Source organism: Melanotaenia boesemani, chromosome 2 (genome assembly GCF_017639745.1).
Source record: "Melanotaenia boesemani isolate fMelBoe1 chromosome 2, fMelBoe1.pri, whole genome shotgun sequence".
Lineage (NCBI taxonomy): Eukaryota > Metazoa > Chordata > Actinopteri > Atheriniformes > Melanotaeniidae > Melanotaenia > Melanotaenia boesemani.
In genome coordinates, this window is record NC_055683.1 from 34,225,983 (window position 1) to 34,244,131 (window position 18,149).

Below are 18,149 nucleotides of genomic sequence, written 5' to 3' on the forward strand. Positions count from 1 at the left end.
ATGTGCCAAGTGTGGCTTTTCATCCATACATAACCATTCAGTTGCACGTAAGTTAAATGGCTTTTTGTTTATCGAGTAAAGTTTAAGTGAAAACAGAGAAGCCTCTGCAGCCAAAAAAGTTTATATTTTGGAAGCTCTAACTGGTGTTTAGTATTTAATAATTATGTCCATGACACCCGCCCCCCCAATAAAATAGTTTTTAATATGTCTATGAGCAACATGAAGCCTTATTAGGGTACAATTGGGAAAATATTCTTTTCAAGACACATTATTAGCCTACTTCTGTTGTAATTTGGCGTTAAGCGTGCTACGTTTGACTGATCTGGATCGAGCTCCTGTTAGATTAATTCATTTTAAAGTTGCCAGTATGTTTAGTTTCGTTAGACTAAATATTCTAATCCAATTAACAACACCAAACGAGAGTCAATTCCAGAATAAGCTCTTTGGCATAGGCAAAGAAGATTTGGCAGCTTTCTCACAGCCGCAACCTACATACTCAACTCTGCTACTCATCCCACAAATGCATTCTTGACAAATGCAGCACCATTTAAAAGAGAAATAAACAAGTCAATAATATGTATTGCTAAGAAGCATAGTTTTCTCACGTCCATCCATCCATCCATCCATCCATTTTCTTCCGCTTATCCAGAGTCGGGTTGCAGGGGCAGCTGCCTAAGCAGGGAAACCCAGACTTCCCTCTCCCTGGCCACATTCACCAGCTCATCCGGAGGGATCCCAAGGCGTTCCCAGGCCAGCCAAGAGATGTAGTCCGTCCAGCGTGTCCTGGGTCTGCCCCGGGGCCTCTTTCTGGTGGGACGTGCCCGGAACACCTCACCAGGGAGGCGTCCAGGAGGCATCCTAACCAGATGCCCGAGCCACCTCATCTGGTTCCTCTCGATGTGGAGGAGCAGCGGCTCTACTCTGAGCCCCTCTCGGATCACTGAGCTTCTCACCCTATCTCTAAGGGAGAACCCGGCCACCCTGCGGAGAAAACTCACTTCGGCCACTTGTATTCGCGATCTCGTTCTTTCGCGCACTAATCACAGCTCATGACCATAGGTGAGGGTAGGAACGTAGATTGACCGGTAAATCGAGAGCTTTGACTTTTGGCTCAGCTCCTTCTTCACCACGACAGACCGATGCAGAGTCCGTATCACTGCAGAAGCCGCACCGATCCGCCTGTCGATCGCCCGCTCCATCCTTCCCTCACTCGTGAACAAGACCCCAAGATACGTAAACTCTTCCACTTGGGGCAGGACCCTATCGCAGACCTGGAGAGAGCACTCCACCCTTTTCCGGCTGAGGACCGTGGTCTCGGACTTGGAGGTGCTCATCCCAGCCGCTTCACACTCGGCTGTGAATCGCTCCAGTGAGAGCTGAAGATCACGGCCCGATGAAGCCAGCAGAACCACATCATCCGCAAAGAGCAGAGACGCAATCCTGAGGCCACCGAACCAGATCCCTTCGACACCTTGACTGCGCCTAGAAATTCTGTCCATAAAAGTTATGAACAGAATTGGTGACAGAGGACAGCCTTGGCGGAGTCCAACCCGCACTGGAAACGATTCTGATTTACTGCCGGCAATGCGGACCAAGCTCTGACACCGGTCGGACCAGACAGCTCGTACAAGCGAGTCTGGCACTCCATACTCCTGGAGTACCCCCCATAGAAGTCCCTGGGGAACACGGTCAAATGCCTTCTCCAAATCCACAAAACACATGTAGATTGGTTGGGCAAACTCCCATGCCCCCTCAAAGACCCCAAAGAGGGTGTAGAGCTGGTCCACTGTTCCACGACCAGGACGAAAACCACACTGCTCCTCCTCAATCCGAGGTTCGACTATCCGATGGACCCTCCTCTCAAGCACCCCTGAATAGTTTTCTCACGTTTTTATGGAAAGCGATTGTAACATTTAATCAAATCACACTCCTGTCTGTATCACCTCTAGACATAACCATAATGGCACTTGTCCAAATCTAAATTACATTCTTAATATTAATGAATGAAACAGTAACATTCTTCCTTGTAGGATATATATTTCAAGATATCTATGTGTTAACTATTCAGATAGTTTTAGTCTGAACTGAGATAGAAATGTCTGAAAACCATTGAAAAGTTAAACAGGTTGTTTAAAGAGTTAGATAAATCTGTGTGTTTGGACTGTGCTTTTAAAAAGTTATTCTTTAGAGACATCAGACCAACAAGAAAAAAGACCAAGTTCTAAACAATTTGACTGTTTATGCCTGAACTTACAGCTGTTCAACTATCCACTTTGGCTGGTCATTCGGGGCATCTGTTTATATTGGATGTAGAAAGGGCCTAAAGGTACCAAATTTATTTATCAGTTTTTAGATGTAGCACAACAACACAAGTTTTTAATACAACAGACATGTTATCATCACACTGAATAGATAGCAATGAATCTAGTCAAGTTTTAGCCAGCTGCTAAAGTTCCTATACATTAAGCTTTTCAAGGCAAATGTATGCGTGTTTTAACTGTTAACTGGTATTACATACAATCATATATTGTTTACAAGTCAAAATTTATTGTATTGTCAAAGATAACTTGAATAATATCACTTAAAAGTGTCCAGTTTAGATGGCTATTATTCATTATGTCTAATGTCAGCACTGACATACGTGCTTATCTTCTGTTCTGGTTGGATGGTTTTTGAGGACTGCATCAGAAATTTTACACTAGTAGCTTCATTTCAATGTAACAACACAACATGAATAATGTCTGCACGACAGTGAAATTCTTGGATGAATCAGAATAAAGATTTGGTCCCATCTGGTGGTTAATACATAGTAATTAAACACGGGCATACGTAAACAAACATACGCCACCAATCAAGAGCCTGGACACACATGACTGAGGTTTTCTGACTAAGGAGGATTTATGCCCTGCAGTCTGATTGGTTCTTTGGGACAAAACGTCTCCTGGTGGGCGGGACTTCTCGGGAACAGGAAGTATGACGTAACGATTGTTTTGGAAAAGCAAAGCATCGACACATCGACGGAAAAATGGGGGAGAACGGAGGTGATTATAAGGTATTGTGAAAAGTTTTCCTTTATCTTTTTCAGCTGTTACTGTTTAATTTATGAATTATAACAACTCGGTAGTGGAATGCTGAGTTAAACTACCAGAGCTTGCCAACAGTTAGCCAATGCTAAGACTAGCTTTCGCCTATCGATAATGTTTAATACAGAAACTGAGCTAACTGTCCGCTTTATGCTATGTGTTTGTTCATAAGAGGTCAAACTAACTTGCATTTAGCTGTAATATCATATGAACGTGATAGCTCGTTCACGAAGTAAATACATCAATATTAAACAGTCTACACAAGTTATCCTGATAGGTATGTTCGTTCTCACTCACTGACTTGACGAACTAGTCACCCCATAATCATGTGATATGACTGTGTCATTGTCTCTGTGCTGTGATTACACCTGATACAGTAAGGCAAGGCAAGTTTATTTGTATAGCACATTTCATGTACAAGACTATTCAAAGTGCTTTACACAAAACATTAAAAGCATTACAGCTGGGTGCAGGAAGCAATAACAAGCGCCTCAAAAACAAACTTTAAAAGAAATTAAAGAACTTAAATAAAAACAAAAAAGGAAAAAATCTAAAATAAAACAGATCAAATGAAAGAAATAGAGTTCCAGTGTGGGGAATTTAATAGTTGTTTTTATAATAGGCAGCAAATAGAAAAGTTTTCAACCCTGATTTAAAACTGCTGAGTTTCAGCAGACTGCAGTTTTCTGGGAGTTTGTTCCACATGTGAGGAGCATAAAAGCTGAACGCTGCCTCTCCACGTTTAGTTCTCACTGTGGGAACAGAAAGTAGATCTGACCCTGATGACCTGAGGAATCTGGTTGGTTCATAACAAACCAGAAGATCCTGAATGTATTTTGGTCCTACACTATTCAGAGCTTTATAAACTAACAGCAGGATTTTGAAGTCAGTTCTTTGAGAGACAGGAAGCCAGTGTAAAGATCTGAGGAGTTATATGATCTACATTCTTGGTCTTAGTGAGGACTCGAGCAGCAGCGTTATGAACTAACTGCAGCTGTCTGATGGACATTTGGGAGACTTACAGTATTACAGTTGTCCAGTCTACTAAAGATAAATGCATGGACAAATTTTTCTAAATCCTGCTGAGTCATCAGCCCTTTAATCCTTGATATGTTCTTTAAGTGATGATAAGCTAACTTCACAATTGTCCTAATATAACTGCTAAAATTCAGGTTTTTGTTTTGGATGTTAGTTTTGAACACAAGACATAAAGTAACACTGCAAATCCAGACCTGCCTTATTTTTTGTTCTAGTTTCAGCAGCAGTGTTTGCCGTCTGTATTTCAGTTTACAAAGTAACAAAACAGAGCCAGTCTGACCAGAAAACTAGTACAACTATGTTGTTTCCAGCTTTGCCACTTTTTTTTTCGGAAATGTAAAGTTCCAGATAAAGTTTATCATTGTGGGCTTTGTTTTTTTTTTTTTCTTTTTCTTTAAATGTACATGGCATTTTCACTACTTTCTAACATTTACTGAATAAAGTATGAAATGCTAAAGTAATCAATAATTGAAACCCTATTAAGTACAGTTACATTTGCCAGAGTCAATGACTTATCATTCTGGGTCCTGCGTGTGTTTTTGATGATTTTCTTCCCAGCTGATATTTGAGAAGGAGGGGGTGTATCTCCACACAAATGCCAAGAGGAGCAACCAGGACACCACCATCCCAGGTTTCATTCGTATTGTGGAGCGGGTAAGCAAAATCTGTGTTAGCCAAGTGTGCCTGTGCACAAATAAAAAATCATAAAATCTATCTAGCTATCAGACGAGTAAAGATGACTAAAGAGCATGACACAATGTTTATGCACAGAAACAATAACCAAACAAATATATATCAACGGAATAGCAAAAACATCAAAGAGAAATCAAATTAAACCTTACGTTACAAAGAAAATAAAAATATTTAGAATTGTATTATGTTAAAGGCAGCCAGTGAGAACAAATATGAATAGAGAGGGCTAATTTACTAAAGGCTGTTCTACTGTATTAGAACTACTGCCGCAAAGGCACAACGTCCCTTACTAATTAATCTTAACCAGGGAAAGTCTAAAAGTATGTTTTTTTTAACAGAAGCCAGTGGCAAGATGTTAGTACAGAAGAAATGCTGTCTGTTTTTCTGGTACCCGTTTGTAGTCTGGCTGCAGAATTCTGTACCAGCTGCAGATGTGACAACAGAGACTGGCTAATGCCCAAGGACAGAGAGTTGCAATAATCCAGTCCTGAGGTGATCAAAGCGGTCTTTAGATTATTACTGGAAAAGATGGATTTCAGCATAACATTGATAGTTAAAAGGAAAAAGAAAACCCTTTTTTAAAACTTTAGTTATCTGTTTGTTAAACTGTCCCTTTATTTATTAGGCTGGAGTGCCAGCTCTGGAGTGGAGCCCACTGGAGGATGAGGGGCGCAATGCTCCTGCTGTACTCTACACCAAAAAGGTCTGCAATTAATACCATGTGACATGCAAAAAGAAAAAAATATAGTATTTTGTATAAATTAAAATTAGCCTTCATCGATTGATTTCCTTCTTAGGATGGTGACGGAGGGGAAGAGGACACAAACTTTGACCCTGGGTATGAGCCAGATTGGGCGGTTATCAGCACTTTTAAGAAAGATTGCGAGCCAGTCCCAATCAAGGATTCAGGTAAAGTTCAGGCTTCAGCATGTTTTGGCAAATGACTCAGTAAAGAAAAGATGTAAAACGAAATATCCTGGTTTCTCTTGCAGGTCAGTGGGCGTTTTCTCTGCCTCTCTCCGAGCTTTACTCTCTCCGAAGGGCCCGTTTCTCTTTGGGTCGCAACTTTCTGGTACTGACAAGCAGAGGTGGGCACCCACTGCCTCCTCTGCACTTCCACAGAGGAGGAACCAGGGAACTCCTCAGGGCTCTGCACCGTTACATCATCCTGGACCAGTGAGTAGGACTCATTTTAACAGCAGTTTCTACCATGTTGTCAATGTCAGACAGCTGTTAATGTTACAGTAGATGGAAAGTCTGCATCTTTGTTGACATAAAACGAGGGAGGAGACATTACAGAGTTTCTCTTGTTATCGTCAGGTCGCCAGTTGACGGGCGGCTTTTCCTTGCATACCCGCATGATTCAGGTGCTCTCTCTCAGTCCTTCGACAAGCTGCAGCTCTTTGATGATGGAGGCGCTGATCTGGTCTCGGTAAGTTTAGAGAATGTAACATTTTTTTCATTTTTAACAGCATTAAATTATATCTGTCTGAGTTTTAGAGTTCTAGTCTTTAGTATAATGTTTTTTACTTTTTAGTAATGCAGCAAAGTGTTGCCCCACAATGTTGTTTGTTATTTTGCTTTTGTTTATCTCGAGCAGAGATTTATCCAGGACCCATATGCTACTACATTTGGTGGATTCTCCAAAGTCACAAATTTCTTCAGGGCAGCAGTCCGGCCTCCAGAGTCCCCCGTTCACTCGCGGTCTGGGCAGGATCCCAGTCTGCGCCCGCAACCTGATGATGAGCCTGGATTTGAACTCATTACCTGTGTAAGAAAAATTATGAAAACAGAATGGTTCAGAGCCACATTCGCCTCTAATATGAGATGAGACGGTACTTTATTCATCCCATAGATTAGGAAATTCAGGTGTTTCAGCAGCAAGTAGCAGAAAAAAATTCAAGTTGGAAAAATATTACAGAATAGAAAAAAATATTATAATAAAAATTTACAGTTAAACATTTGCTATACAAAATGTACAATAACAGAATAAGACATGAGAAACGCATCCTGTTGAGATTAAAGTAAATAGACTAATTTAGTCAAATGTAAAAGAAAGTGTGCATCACTGACTAACAGTCAAAGGACAAGGGTCTAAAGTACAGACTGATGTGGGTGTTTCCGTTAATGCTTGTGATTGTCTTCCCTCTCAGGGCTTGGAGCTTGGTCCCAGACCAGATGTAACCAGAGGACAACCTCTGAAGACATGGGCCGAGTTTCTGGACTCTGAGGGACGTGTGAAGAACCCAGAGAGGGTCAAAGAACTTGTGTTCAGAGGGGTAGGACCTTAGAAAGAGCAATAATCCAACCTCTATTTTTATCCCCCCTTTTCTTTTTTTTAAACCACATATACTTTCTTCGGTGCCCTTCGTGTGTCTTCCAGGGTATCACACCATCACTTAGGAAAGAAGTGTGGAAGTTTCTCCTAGGTTTTTATTCATGGAACAGCACTACAAAGGAAAGAGAAGACCTTCTTCGTGTCAAAACGTGAGTGAATTCGTTCCTGAACACTCACTCTCAGTCCTCTTTGATGATTTGGGTTACTCACTTCCTTGTTTGCTGACTTCCTCATCTAACTCTGCAAAGAAAAAATTTTCCCTAAAACCTAATGTCTGGAACTGACTCCCCAAACGCATCTGTGATTGCTCTGACCTGACGTTAAAAAAAACACCAAAACATATCTTTTCAGAGCTGCTTTTAATTATTTTAATGAGCTAAAATGAGTTTATATAAGGAGGTATCCTAAGAATTGTTAATGTTTTGGATTTTGTTGACATTTTTATTCTTTTTCCCCCACTGTAAAGCAACTTTGAGTGTCCTGAAAAGCACTCTATAAACAAAATGTATTATCATTATTATTATTAAGGTTGTCGCTTTAATTTTCCTCTTTGCAGAGATGAGTATTTCAGAATGAAGGTGCAGTGGAAGTCTGTTAGTGAAGAACAAGAGATGAGGAACTCCCTCCTCAGAGGATACAGGAGCCTGATAGGTCAGAACTGCAAATTGTCAAATGATTGAAGATCTAATCATCATTTCAGCCAGCTGCCTGTCAGATCTACAGATGCTGATCTGTCTTTATTCTGTTGTAGAGAGGGACGTCAACAGGACAGACAGAAACAACACATTCTTCTCTGGGAATGACAATCCAGGACTGACTCTGCTTCATGATGTCCTGATGACCTACTGCATGTACAACTTTGATCTCGGTGTGTATTCATGAGATGCAGGAAAACAACGTTGCACAAACTACCTTTTAATAATTCACTGTTTATGCCATCTTGCTCAGTTTCTTAAATAGAGTGTAAAAAGAGAAGAGTGAGACAGTAAAAAACAGGAATTTTGTGCCTCAGTTAATCTTCATAAAACTGTGGTTATTACTCCATTAATGGAGCTTAACGTTTCGGTAAAATTGTCGAGGTTTGTCCAAACAGGAGATTACAAAGTGCTTTTAAAGCACATACATTAATGTGATAAAGAAAGGACACCTTCTTTCTATTCGAAGGTTTTATGTATCAGGACATAATAGTGAAAAAAAGAAACAAAACTAGTTTATTTCTTACCAGTTCTTAAGGTTAGATGATAAAATGTCACACTAACAATAACACATGAGATAGTCCATTCTTACTGCTTACTGTATGGTTTAATAAGTATGGCTTATTTGGAAGGGTTAGTCATTTTGCAGCCACATGAGCTGAACACTTAGGAGCCACAGAGTCGAGCATGAAGTTGTCTAAATAACAAAACGCTTGGAGTCGTCGTCTTCTAGGCTAGGCTATCTGACTGACAGCTGAAGCCTAGCTGAAACCACTGCATGTCATGCTACAGGACTAAATCTACAGCTGAATGGTAGAAAAAGAAAAGAATCAAGGTGTTGAATCCTGGGAGTTACTTGCTTCGGTTTGACAAAGCAAAACGGTTAACCAAAAAGAAAAAGAAACCACATTTTATACAGCTGATGTGAAAGAAGACGATGAATCGTGTGATTCCTCTTCACTGAACCTATGAGTATGTTTTTACCTGTCTGTGTCAGCTTTCCCTGCAGGACACGCAGGCAGTGTCGCAACTTTTGATTCATTTTTCTTTTTCTTTTGGCAATGTTACTTTCTATTTCAGCAACAGTACCTGAATATATACCCCCCCCCCCCCCCCCCCCCCCCCCCCCCCCCCCCCCCCCCCCCCCCACCCCCACCCAACAATTCTTTTTCTTTTCCATCCATTCAGGTTACGTCCAGGGGATGAGTGACCTCCTTTCTCCTATCCTGTTTGTAACCCAGAACGAAGTGGAGTCCTTCTGGTGTCTGACAGGCTTCATGGAGCTGGTGGTTAGTAAAAATATATTTCTGGATTTTAACCCTAAATTAGGTTAGGGTTTGGATTTTGAGCATTTTCTCAAATGGGGATGCATGTGCCCCTTGGGGTACTTGAGACATTCCAGTTGGTACATGAGAAAATCATATAAAAAGAGGATAACTTGTTATATCTTTGCTACTTACTAGATCTGACTTCAGTGTTTATTATGGGGTGAGTCAAAACAGGTGGTTAGGATTACTACACATATGTGGAAATGTACACATACGTACATTTAAAGTAACTTCTAGCTCTTGAAAAGTTACTCTAATCATGATGGTACATACTGTATCTTTCCATGTCAGATATCTATGATTGAATGTTTGGGATTTTGTAGATTCATTGGGATTTGGAAGTTGTAATTAATGTGTAAATGAGTAAATATGTAAAATATGTAAAATAAGTCAAATATGTATATACAGTTCCAAATCAAATAAGAACTAGATAAGTTTTTAAAATGTATATAGATAGAAATGTAAGACATAAATATTATTTATAATACAATTAAAATATATGTATAATTTATTTTATAAACAAATATATTTTATTAAAATTATAAATATATATTTTAAATATGAAATATATATATATATAATAAAAATATAAATTAAAATATGTAAATAAACTAAATAAAAATATGTGAATGTGTGACTGAGGCAAAATATAGTTGAAACTGCATTTATTTTCCCCCAGAAATGTCAGGTTTATAAGGTTTCTAAAAGGATGGTTCAATAAATGTAAACATCTTGATAGTGTGTTTTGACTTTTCTGCACTAAAACAAAGGGAAAATGTAAAGTTTTCATTATGTATAGATCATTAGCATTTTGTTTGGGCCCACTAGAGATCATAGTGCGTTGTTTTTGGCCCCTGAACCAAAATAGTTTAGGGAGACCTGGCCTAAAAATGATTATACAGGGAGTAAGATGTTGAAAAGAAGGTTGAGAAACACAGATTTAGTGGATTCAGAGGTTTTGCAGCTGTGTTGGTGAGGATAGGAGGATTTCTGAATAAGTTGCAGCTCATTAGCCACTAAACAAATTTACCATCTCGCACTGATGGATCTATACAGTTTGTCATGCTTGTATTTTTCATGTCAGGACATCTGAGTCAATAAATTGAAAATAGTTGCTAACACACATCACTAACAGACCTTTTTTTCACTGTTTGTCTCTACAGCATCAGAACTTTGAAGAGTCTCAAGAGGCCATGAAGCAGCAGCTCCTTCAACTCAGCATCCTGCTGAAGACTCTGGACCCAGAGCTGTGTGACTTCCTGGGTTAGTCCGTTTCTAGGGGAAGTGCAGTGGAAGTAGAACAGAAACAACTAGCAAACCAGCTGAGGAGCTATGATTCAAAAACTTCAGAACAGTAATTCATTATATTCATAAGAACATGCAGATGGTGTGAGCACCTTGCAGATGAGCTTGGAGGTGTATAGAAAATGAGGAGATGTTCCTCATTTAAAGGATAAACATCTTCTACTTTTGTGTGTGCTGTGCAGACTCTCAGGACAGTGGCTCGCTCTGCTTCTGTTTCCGCTGGCTGCTCATCTGGTTCAAGAGAGAGTTTTCCTTTGAGGATATCCTCACCTTGTGGGAAGTGAGTGTGTTATTGTGCTATGTGATGCATTCTTGTATAACATGGACAAACAGCAGAAGCACATACAGTATGTATTATTTCCACTGTATCTAAAGAAATAACATTGATTGTTGTTTCTGGCTTTATGTTGACTTTCACATTTTCTAACCTTCCTTTTTTTTTTGTTTTTTTTTTTGCCTCAGGTTCTCTGGACTCGACTTCCCTGCGACAACTTCCATCTGCTGATCGCCTGTTCGATCCTGATGTCCCAGCGAGGCGAGCTGATTGGCTCAAACCACGACTTCAACACTATTTTGAAGGTGTGTGTACATTACATCATTACACATTACAGATTACATCGATATGTTTAGTCGGCAAAAGCAGTCTCATCTTCCTCGTCCTGATTGATCTGTAGCACATCAACGAGTTGACGATGAAGCTGGACTTGCAGAGGGTTATGCGCGAGGCAGAGGCCATCTACCTGCAGCTGGTTCAGTGCAAAGTAAGACCTGCTGCACACCTCATGATTCAGCATAGGGTCTGTGGGTTTGTTCAGTTTGGGTCCAGAAACAGCCTTGTGGGTTCGGTTCTAATAGTGTTTTTTTTATCCCTGATAGATACGGATTAGCTAATCAGGTAAAGTTCTAGATTTTGTGGAAGCACCAGATTTCTAATGTTGCTATATTGTTCTGCACACAAAAAGGAAAAGACAAGTACCTGAAAAGGGAAAGGTAGAAGTAAAGAAACTTATTTTTTCCTGCCCCTTTTTAACAGTTACATAACTACAACTATGATGTCAGATGTTCACAATTTTTATACCAACTGCTACCAAAACACTTCATGACCCCTCACCTCCTGGATTAGTAGATTAATACAGACCCCACTGCCACTCAGCCAATATTTACCACCAGAACAGCTTCTCCTCCATCATGTATTTCCTAATGTTTTAATTTGTTTTTAATTAATTTTTTTAAAGCAACATATGCTAAATCTGTTATCAGTTTGCACAGTTAGTTAGTAGCAAAATAACAAGGCAAGTTTATTTACATGGTGCATTTTGTACAAAAAGGTTATTCAATGTGTTTTACACAATAAATCAAATCAAACTGTATTTATAAAGCAGTTTTTATACAAAAAGTAGTGCATAGAGCTTTACATAATAAAAACAATTTTTGCATATTAATAACAAAAGTCTCCACACAGCCAAGTATATAGCCTAACAATTTTTAAAACACAGTTTGTTAGTAAGTGTAAACACACACCTTATCATAGTTTCTTGCTTCTGTACGCACTCATAAACACATCCATAACATGGAGAAATGACTTCCCTCTTGTTTATTTTTAATTAAAAAAAAACTCTTTGTTCTTAAATGTTCCCGTTACATCTCTAAATTTATAAAAGTTTTGATCTGAAACTTATTTGTCATAGTTAGTTATACAACTGTATTTCAAACACACAAAAATCTCCCAAATCTGGATTAAATTAAAATTTTCAGGTGGAAACACTTCATAAATCCCTCTTTCTGCTCCTCAAATGTCCAACGCAGGAGCTTCCTGTTAAAGTGCAGCAGGTTCTGGGCCTTTACGTCGCGTCCAGCTCAGAGGAAAACAGCCCAGACTCCCAGACCAGCGAGACGCAGCACCTCCTCAGCCAATCGCAGACAGGAGCTGCTGCTTCTAATTCAACACATGTTCCTACCTACCCTTAAATCTGTACGTCAGCTCCTGGACTAAGATAAATGGAAAATATTTAAACATGTCAAGGAAGGACTGTTGTTCCTTCTTGTCAGGGACAGGGGGCACTGTTGAGACTGTTTTCTTTTAACATGATGAATCCCGAGTGTTTCCATCCATGTGCAGTGCTGTTTTTCCTGTGTGTCCGCTCTCTTTTGACAGCTTGGCTTTTTATTTACATGTCCTGTGTCTCTGTCATTCTCCCTCTTGTCTATTCCTGCTGTTTTATTAATTATTCTGAAACTGTACTCCTCTGCACTGCCATGCTTTCAGTGATAAATTCTTTTTAATTTCATACCTCTTCAATGTATCTGAGAAGGGAAGAAGATGAAAGGTAAACTGACCGGCAGCACCATGTTAGTACTATATGATGCCATTCCTGCCCTATGCAAAGTTTTTGCATGCCTTGTAGTTTTCACATGCTGTGTGGTAATATATTTAAAGCCTTGTAATCATCTGTATAATGTAAAAGCATTTTACATCTGAAAAGTATTACCAAATAAATGTTTAAATCTTAACAAAACAGACTATTTAAGTGTTTACATCTCTAATATGTTTTTCAGTTTACCAAAGATCCATTTAGAACTTTATTTATTCATTTTCATTACTGTTTATTTTCAGTGATTGGAAGTCCTTTCATTCATACAAATGTGCAGTTTGGAAGCTTGAGAAAACCGGAGATTAATTTCTTTTTAATCTTTCCCCTCCTGCCATTTTTCTCTTTATTTAATGTTTTATTGAAGCGTCCCAGTCCTGAGGGTGGGAACCACTGCACTCATCTGCATCAAAACTCCTCCTATATCATTAAAATGCTTCTCACACATTTGAGCTTCAGTATTAAAAGTCTAATACTGTTGTCATTTGAAATCATTCATCACTCATTTGGACCATTTATTTATTTGGGGGGTTTTTTAAGTAAGTTTATCTTAGAGAAAGTAAGTAAAGTTTAAGGTAATGAATGTAGTCATTTCAAATGGTTGTATTCCACTTTTTAGTCAGGATTTTATATTTTATCAGATTATATTTATATTTACAGATCTTAACTTACAAAGTAACTTAAGCTGTAGACTTACAAACTAGAAATTCAGTGTGTAAAGAAGCTTTTCCTCTGAAAGAGAGAACTACCTTGAGAAAAGATTTTAATGTTTTGTTTAAGATTGTAAAGGATAGAAAGTTGTCTGGAGGCATGAAAGGAAAACTCATTCAGTTTAAAAATCCTTAAATACTTAACAATATGTCACAGAGCTGGCCCAAGCCATTACCGAGCAAAATTTCAACCATAAAACCATGCTATAGTTTTTAGAAACTGTATAGATCTAATATGCATGCCGCATTAGATTGTGTGGCAATCTTTACATTTTTATGGATGGCACACTACCATAATGAAAATACGTTCAAATTAGGTTTTTGTGTGTGTGTGTGTTACTATTTACCATTACCATTTATTTATATTATTCAATAACCACCATAAGCACAGCAGACTGTAGGAAATGTCAGGACTCTTCGTCCTCTGTGCCGATGCAGCGACATCCAGAGCTTTTGGAAAACAAGGTCACAGCTGTGAAAAGGAGATTGCTGCTACCTTCTTTTTAATCTTCTTTCTGAATATTTGTGCTGAGTGACACATTTGATCTGCTCATACAACAAAAAGAGTTTTTTCTGTTTCATGTGGAATTAAATTGTGGAACATTTTGAGTGTGGAATTAAACAAACATTTGAATTAGAAAGAAATTCAAAAGAAATAGAAAGAAATGGTTAATCAGAAGTATTAAAATAAGGCCTGTGTTTAATAATCTCTTGCTTTTTAATTGTTTTATTAATTTTCTTTATAGTTGACCAGCCAGGGATTGTTGCAGTTTCTTCAGTTATTTTAGATACTTTATTATTAATTAAATGTCATTTGGTTTATTATTCATTGTAATCACTATACCTAAAAAAATTGTTTTATGCATGTTACTCAAATGACAGTAAATAATCAGGGTATGTAAAATAAAAATATATCTTCAGCACAATGTTTTAACTAAACATATTTACTCTGAGTTAATGGGAATTTACATGTTAAGAGTAAAAAATTAAATACGATTAGGAGAGAAAAAAGTGGTACCACACCCTGACTAAGTGGCTTAACTTAACAGGTTAAACTTCGTCCTCTCCCCCCTCCACCACCAGCCAGCAGGTGTCTATTTGAGGTGAATGGTTGAGGGGAAAATAGGACCTCTGTTTTTCTGTCGTCCTGTGAAATGAGCTGGAAAATGAGGGGCGGGCCGCCACACCTCCTTCTCAGGACCTGCTGCACTCCTCTTTTGGCTGCATCACCGTCTCCAACCCTTTCGATCCATGTTGTTTGAATACAGCTGCGGTGTATGAATTTAGCAAGCTGCTTAAACAGGCCAACGATCTGTCACTGAGTTCCTCCTCCTCTTTCTGGGACCACCCCAACCTGACCTCACTTGACTGGCAGAGGCAAACTCACTCAGTCTTTCATTCAAACTCAATCTGCTTTCAGCTTCTCTCAAAGCCAGTTTTATGGCCAAAAGACTTGTCGACAGCTTTAAGCCCAATTTTCTCTCACTAATGCTACAGTTGACTAAATGTTGGAGGATTATGGTCTCTTCATGTGGTCATTATGCAGAGAAGCTGTTATCTGAGGTTAGAGATCTCTCTGTGCTCGAGATTTGAATCTGTCCTTTAAAAAAACATGAAAAAAGAAAGAAAAAAAAACATCTATCTAAGATGACTTATGGTAAAAAGAAAAAAAAAAGAAGTGTTTGCCTGATGAACGTCTGAGCACTCAGTTGTCACAAACGTATTTATGCAACATAGTGTGCAGGAGTTTGTTTTATTCCCTAGTGATGAGTAGGATCTTAATTTTTTGTTGCTGTTGTTGGTGTTTGTCTTAATTTGTTGCATCTTCACTATTTAAAAAGAAGTTGTGCAACACTGAAACTGACCTGCGTACAGATACTTGTGCAGAAACAGAATGCAAGGATTCCAAATTCTTCTAATTCTTATATGATTAAAAATAGAACAATAACAAAATACTAAATTTTGAATTTGAGAAAAGTTGTTTTTTTTTTTCTTTGTCCTCACTTTGAATTTGTGTATCATTTTCAGCTTCAGACAAGCTAACACTGTGAACTCACATCAACACAAAACTAGCTGAGAAAACTAACTGTGTGTGTTTTTCATGTGATTGGATGAGTTTTCTTCCACAGTCAAGACATGGAGGTTCAGCGTGTTAGGAAAATCAAAGCTGAATGACATGAATTTTGAGATAACATTAAGAACTGTTTCTATTGGTATCTAATCATTTTACTAAAATAATTGCTATGTTTTTATTCTGTTAGAATGAGCTGTTTATATCTACTTGTGCCACCAAATGGTATCACTGAAGGGACAAACAACTCTGTGTGTGAAGCCAGAACTCTCTGAGTTTTGTATGATAGGTGCAAGGCCACCGTTTGGGCTGAGTAACACCTTCAAAGGCACATAGAAAAAAGGCAGTACACATGTACACAATGCTGAAGTAGTTACCTGTAGTAGGCTACTGGATTTACTCATAGATTAAAAAATGTTTTTGTCTGGAAGAATTTTAATCATCGGTCGCCATCGTCCAGTCACATCTGTGCTTTAATGAGTGATTCATGTTGCAGATCACATGCATGTTATCCGTCTCTAATGTTAGGTTAGGTAGGATCTAAAGCAGGGTTGTCCAAATTCTTGAGATCCACCACTCTGCAAGTTTTTGATGTTTCTCTGCTCTTTCATCTGATTAAGATTAAATGGATCTCTTTAACAGCTTGCCCCCATAAGCCTGTTAGTGACCTCATAATTTGAGTCAGCTGGGTGTAATCATGGATGGATGGATGGATGGATGGATGGATGGATGGATTCAAGGAAATCTACAGAAGTCTCTGTATATCAGAGAGATTGAATAACAAATAACTAAGTAAGGGTGCTGAACTGACCAGCATGCAGTCCAGACCAGTCATTCTAGGCGAGGGCCTGCTGTTACTAACTAAAAAATTCAGTACTTTATGAAATAGAAAACATAACAGAGGAGCCTCTGAAGGGTTGAGCACCTGAGGTTCCATATCAATGAAGAACGGGAAAATAAAAGTATTTTTTAGGCCATTTTTTTTTTGTTTTCATTTTTTAAATTGAGCTTTTATTTACATTTTGCACACCTTCCTAACTTTTGGAGAACAGCTATTCTGTTTAAAATCATGTTCTGCTCAAACGTAATGTTCAGAAATTGGATTCATTTTCTTTGTATGTTATGTATGAAACTGAGTTTTAGTCATAACTGGTGAAACTGGGTTTCACTTCTTTGTTGGACAGATCATGAATAATTGATGCTTGGCTAAAATCAAGTCATGATGATCCCAACATGGTGTCAGTGCAGCCGTCCATTTAACTCCCATTTGGAACCCGACCTGCCATTGTAGCTTTAAATGTGTGAAAAGCCACCTGTAATGACTGTGTCAAATACAATCTGTATCTCTGCTGGTGAGTGCGACCCCATTGTGACCGTCAGAGGGGTCCCCGGGGAGTGTGTAAAAAGTGTGTCTACCTCATGAATGCATGAAGTGTGTGTTTGTGCAAGGAGCCAGCAGCAGGCAGAAGGCCAGGGCCTGTTGTCTGACACTGATTTGTAAAGGGAGACAATACGGCTCATTGACCTGCCCGGCTCCACTGTCTGTTGCACATACCTCACCCAGCCCTCCCCGGTGGCTTCGATGCTCTTTAAACACGAGCAGCAGATTGCCACAGGCACAGGGAGGGGAGGTCTACGGTGCACAGGTTGCTTTGACAATGAAAACATATAGAGAGCCAAAAACTTTGATGAACACATTCAAAGAAAACAACCTTGCTTTTTGCATTTAAGTAGAATTAAAACCTGATTGGTTTATTCTGACTAAATTTATCTTAGATGAGGATGAGCTGACGTTTCTAAAACTTATAAGTGAAAGTCACAAGAATCGCATGTTTGAGGATACTCCTAACCCTTCTTTTATTGATTAACCTGTTGATAAAGTGCTATGTTATTCAGAAACCAAATAATTTGTTGCTTGTTTGTTTGAATACTGCCTCATTTGAAAATGTCTGCTGTACTTTGAAAATTACAAATAGTACGAAATAACCCACATGATCTCACAAAGTCCTTTGTAATATCTGTAAATACCTTATTTTGGTTTAAAAACATATTCCCAGATCCAAAAACGTATGATTTACATGCAGAAATGAAAGAAACTCAGAAAATTTCCAGAGTCAAAACTTGTGAAGTTTGTGCATTTATGCCTTAAACTTTTCATATTTTTTAAAATTAATGATCAGTTAATTTGATTTTTCCAGCTCTGAATACTGAGATAGTTTATTCTTAGGATAAAATTATCCAGATTTCTCAACTTAGACATTTTAGGGCTAAATGTATCATAAATTAAAATTGGCATTATTTAATAAAAGTCCATTACAAGGCAATGAGAAACGAGAAAAAATTCTACTATTATAAAGATATTTAAAATAGAATCAATATAGGGGCTAAAATTGAATTTTGGGAAATTAGCAGATATAAAAGTTGAAGCTATTTTTAGTGGCAGTAAATCTGTCCAGAATTTGAAGTATTTCCTCCTGTTTTCACGTTGTAAACAAACACCCTCGTCCTTTTGTCATCCA

At 38.5% G+C, this 18,149-nt stretch overlaps 1 protein-coding gene across 1 annotated transcript; it reads left to right on the top strand.

The window, feature by feature from the left end:
* Positions 1-2,937: 2,937 nt before the first annotated feature.
* tbc1d17 (TBC1 domain family, member 17) lies at positions 2,938-12,996 on the top strand. Its single transcript, XM_041967843.1, has 17 exons — positions 2,938-3,052; positions 4,680-4,775; positions 5,440-5,517; positions 5,612-5,723; positions 5,807-5,990; positions 6,135-6,246; positions 6,415-6,585; positions 6,968-7,093; positions 7,198-7,301; positions 7,709-7,803; positions 7,904-8,020; positions 9,036-9,136; positions 10,339-10,438; positions 10,663-10,760; positions 10,943-11,059; positions 11,155-11,241; positions 12,287-12,996. The coding sequence occupies exons 1-17, from the start codon at positions 3,026-3,028 to the stop codon at positions 12,446-12,448; spliced, it is 1,887 nt and encodes a 628-aa protein (XP_041823777.1). The 5' UTR covers positions 2,938-3,025; the 3' UTR covers positions 12,449-12,996.
* The last annotated feature ends 5,153 nt before the right edge of the window (positions 12,997-18,149 follow it).